The 4514-nt window shown below is 38.9% G+C and overlaps 1 protein-coding gene across 1 annotated transcript; it reads right to left on the bottom strand.

Moving 5' to 3' along the window:
* Positions 1-2681: 2681 nt before the first annotated feature.
* Positions 2682-3317, bottom strand: LOC111641381. Its single transcript, XM_023387537.1, has 2 exons — positions 3182-3317; positions 2682-3127 (listed from the first exon to the last, which is right to left on the bottom strand). Exons 1-2 carry the CDS (start codon positions 3315-3317, stop codon positions 2682-2684), a joined length of 582 nt encoding a protein of 193 aa, XP_023243305.1.
* Positions 3318-4514: the final 1197 nt, after the last annotated feature.

The raw sequence follows: 4514 nt of genomic DNA, 5'->3' as shown, positions 1-4514 counted from the left end.
ACTACCTATAAATTATAATAGGTGTGAGGCTTTGGTATGCACTAAGCGTAGTAGGAGAATGCAGCTCCAGAGGCCACTCTGCCTGTATTTGAACAGAAAAAATCGAAATAGTACCACACTTAAAATATCTGGGGGTATATTTTGACCCTACTCTCAGCTAAAAACACCACATCACTGAGTTGTGCAAGAGGATGAAGTAACGGACTAACTTCCTTCAGCACATTGCGAGAAATACATGGGGAATATGTACTAATAACTGCAGGCTAATTTATAAGGGGGCCATTGAGCCTGCTATCCTCTATGCAGCTCCGATATGGCAAACAAAGCAGTGCAAACAAAGTCCACAATAGAAGGAAGCTGCTCTCAGTCCAAAGAGGGGCAGCCATCAGAATTTGTAGTGCCTACTGTACGACTCCCACACATGCTCTGATGGTAATTTCCAACTTGATCCCAATCTACCTAAAAATTAAGGATGCCTGTTGTCAGTGGAATCTAATTAATATGGACTTCCACAATATCTCTGTGGAGAGTATCAGGGAGCTATGCTCTAAGAGGCATAACTCCCGAAGTGTGAGGATTTGATAAACAGCATAAAAATTTACATGTTGGATGGCAATTACTCTGGCTACAAAACGAATTTTCACCCAGGGGAAGAAATTGCTTACAGGATAAATTCTGTCAGGACTGTAATGTTAAGTGGCAAATTTATACCGATGGGTCCAGGAGTGAGAAAGGAACAGGGGCTGCCTTTGTGATTTATGACAGCAACGCAAAGGTTAACTACCAACAGTACCTTAAATTGATGAACCAATGTTCCAACAACCAAGCAGAGTTGCTTGCTATTTATAGGGCTCTACTGCGAATAACTAGTAATAAAAATGTTTACAGGGAAACATCAGTATAAATATGGATAGCAATTATGTCCTTTACACTATTACCAGCAACAAGTGCACTTAACATCAAACACCTCCTAAGGAACCGGGCTAAATCCAACCAGCTAATGCTCAACTGGGTCCCTGGGCATTCGGGGATCAGCGGGAATGAGCAAGCGGATTCGCTGGCAAACAAGGCGGCTACTCAAAACATTGGGTGCTCCTTCTCCTAAATTCCTATTACCTATATCTATATCAATAGCCATATCCTGGATGAATGGCAAACTGAGTGGACTAGCTCCACTACTGACAGGTTCATCTATGGTTCCCTTCCCTCAATCCATCACCTGCCAGTATGGATGGAGAGAAGAAAATTACTCAATTACATTGAACCCAACCACTTCACAATACCTATACACTTCAAGTACAGTTTATTACTTTCCATTCTTGATTCTCGCTCTTTAATTTTGAAATATCCAGGATCAAGGGGAATCTTGCTGGTCTTTGCGCCTTGAAGTCCAAATTCTACTAGTTTGTCAGTTATAAAATGTTTTTGATTTAGATGGAATATTCCGTCATCATCTCGATCAAATTTGATTCTGAGGTAATGATCGATATTTCCGAGGTTTTTCATGTGGAAATATTTGTTATTTTCCATTTCAAGCGAATCTAACGCTTCTTTGGAGGTTGATGCTGCAATTACATTATCAACATGTACAATGATGTACATTGTTGCATAGCATCTTTTTCCGGTGTACAGACAAGGGTCATTTATGCTCTGCGCAAAACCACATTCAGTCAGTACTTCATGCAATTTTTTTTCCACACAGTAGCTCCCTGTTTCAATCCATAAAGACTTTTCAGAAGCTTGCAAACTTTGATCGGTTCCTCTGTGTCGTAGCCTTTAGGTTGCTGCATGTACTGTACACTGTGTGGTGTACGTCGCCATTCAAGAAAGCTGTCTCAATGTCATAGTGATTCACATGCATTTTACGTTTAGTTGCTAAAGTGAGCACAATCCTAAGGATTGTTGATTTTGCCACTGGTCATAATCCTCCCCATATTTTTGACTGAAGCCTTGTGCCACCAGACGGGCTTTGTATCTTGTCAGTTTACCTTGTGACTTGAAACTTTCTTATCCCACAGTGTATCCACATCATTAATTGTCACACCCTCAACACTTTCGGCAGTCATATAACATCACCAAACGATCGCCTAAATATCGGGCTATAATACGGCTAATTAAATGATTGGAATAAAGTAATTTGACACTTGAGGTAGACGTTAGGCGCCATCTCTTAAATAAATTAATAATTAAAATTAAATAAATAAATTTAGAACCTTCTGGAATAAAAGAANTTCGACAGCAAAACAGTGCAGTGCTACATAAAACGAGATGGCGAGACACATGCAAAGGCTGAGCTTCGGGGATCACTATTTGTGTTGAGTCAACACAATGCCTTACAAGTATTATCCATGCCCAAGAAACAGTGTGTACATCTGTGGCACTTGAGGTATGGCCACCGTGATCCATCTGTAATGCGTTATATGACTATATAAATAACATCAACTCATAGCCCGAGTAGATACATCACCAAACGATCGCCTAAATATCGTATATTCTTTTATTCCAGAAGGTTCTAAATTTATTTATTTAATTTTAATTATTAATTTATTTAAGAGATGGCGCCTAACGTCTACCTCAAGTGTCAAATTACTTTATTCCAATCATTTAATTAGCCGTATTATAGCCCGATATTTAGGCGATCGTTTGGTGATGTATCTACTCGGGCTATGAGTTGATGTTATTTATATAGTCATATAACGCATTACAGATGGATCACGGTGGCCATACCTCAAGTGCCACAGATGTACACACTGTTTCTTGGGCATGGATAATACTTGTAAGGCATTGTGTTGACTCAACACAAATAGTGATCCCCGAAGCTCAGCCTTTGCATGTGTCTCGCCATCTCGTTTTATGTAGCACTGCACTGTTTTGCTGTCGAAATACACACCATAACCTCTTTGCATCATTTTTAAGACCGACAATAAATTCTCATTTAGTTGTGGTACATATAACACATTATCTAATTTTAACTTGCCATTTGAACTACCTTCATCACAAATTAGTTCACCATGTCCAATTCCGCTTGCAGGCACTTCTCTTCCACCAGCCACCTGAACGATTTCACTGCTGTTGTTGTTTAATTTTCTGAAGAAGTTCCTGTTGTTTGTCATGTCAGCTGTTGCTGCTGAATCAACATATCAATCCCTTGTAGTCTTCACAGCAAAACATTGGTTCATACCTAATGGCATATTTTTGTGCTCACACATGCATAGTGGCATTCGTGTGTCCAACAGATCAGGCTCTTCCTGGACTTCAGTTAATTTTACTTTGTATTCTTTCTTTTTCTTTCCTCTGCCCAATTCAGGACAATACATTTTTAAATGGGAACCCCACAATTGTAACATCCGGTTTTCTGTTTACGGACCATTGTTTTCAAAGCCGTTGCTTCATCCATATTCATGGTATGTCCAAGCGATCCTCTTGATTGCTTCTCATACTCTTCCATGATCTTAATTTTTACGAATCCAAGAGGGAGGTCCGTATTTGCTCTTGCCTCAAGAGCAGTCGTTAATTCATTATAATTATCAGGCAAACTTCCCAACATGAGAATTCCCATGAGTCTGTCACTCATTTGTTCTCCCGAAGCGGTCAACTCATCTACTAAATCTTCTATGCTGTTTAAATGTCGTTCCATATCCTGCCCCTCTTTATACTTTAATTAATTAATTAAGTGAAATAATTTCTTATACAGACTTACATTTGTGTAAGTGTTGATCTTCGATGGTATTTTTCTAACGATTCCCACATTTCTTTTGAAGTTTTTGCCTTTTTGATGACTTGTAATTGCGAATCTTCTACCATGAGACCTATTTTACTTCTTGCTTTTCCATCTTTTAGTTTCCATTCATTCGTCTGTGGTTCAGGTGGTGGATTGCATACAACATCCGATAAGTCACTGTCAATAAGTAGCAGCTCCATTTTAAACCTCCAAGCTGGATAATTATTCCTGTTCAACTTCGTGATGACCGTTTTCACACTGTCGGCCATCTTGTCTTCGTTCTTGTACACGTATTCTAAATAAACCCGTTCCGTAAAATAAAACTTTGTCTCATTATTCACTCAGTAAATACCTGTGTCTGGGCCCATAACCTGTTGAATATATCACTGTTGCAAGTTATGTGTTCACAGATAGTGAGTAGGATACCTTACAAGTTTAAAAAATCATACACGACTACTTTGATCCGTTTCAAATCATACCGAACTAAAAAGTGGCGGGCTTGATAAAAGACGCCATGTCATGGCCGTTTATTTATTATAAAAAATAATACAATGGTTATATGATACGAAGCGTTGCTACACAATGCAAATACAAAAGTTTATATAACACAAATCATTGCTACACATGTAGGTAATGACAGGAGAGAAATTTAACAGTATGAAAATCAGAAGGTACGGCTTATTTGACACTGCATACAAAATGGTTTGGCATGGCGTATGGAACTCAGCTCCCCGTGTAAAAACAAGGAGACCTACAGAATTTTCTCAAATTTTGTAAGGACATGGAACTTGTT

Source organism: Centruroides sculpturatus, unplaced genomic scaffold (assembly GCF_000671375.1).
Source record: "Centruroides sculpturatus isolate CEXI.00-Female unplaced genomic scaffold, Cexi_2.0 scaffold1181, whole genome shotgun sequence".
In the NCBI taxonomy this organism is placed as follows: Eukaryota; Metazoa; Arthropoda; class Arachnida; order Scorpiones; family Buthidae; genus Centruroides; species Centruroides sculpturatus.
The sequence above is the reverse complement of the archived record's forward strand: the minus strand, read 5'-3'. Positions and strand labels throughout refer to the sequence as shown.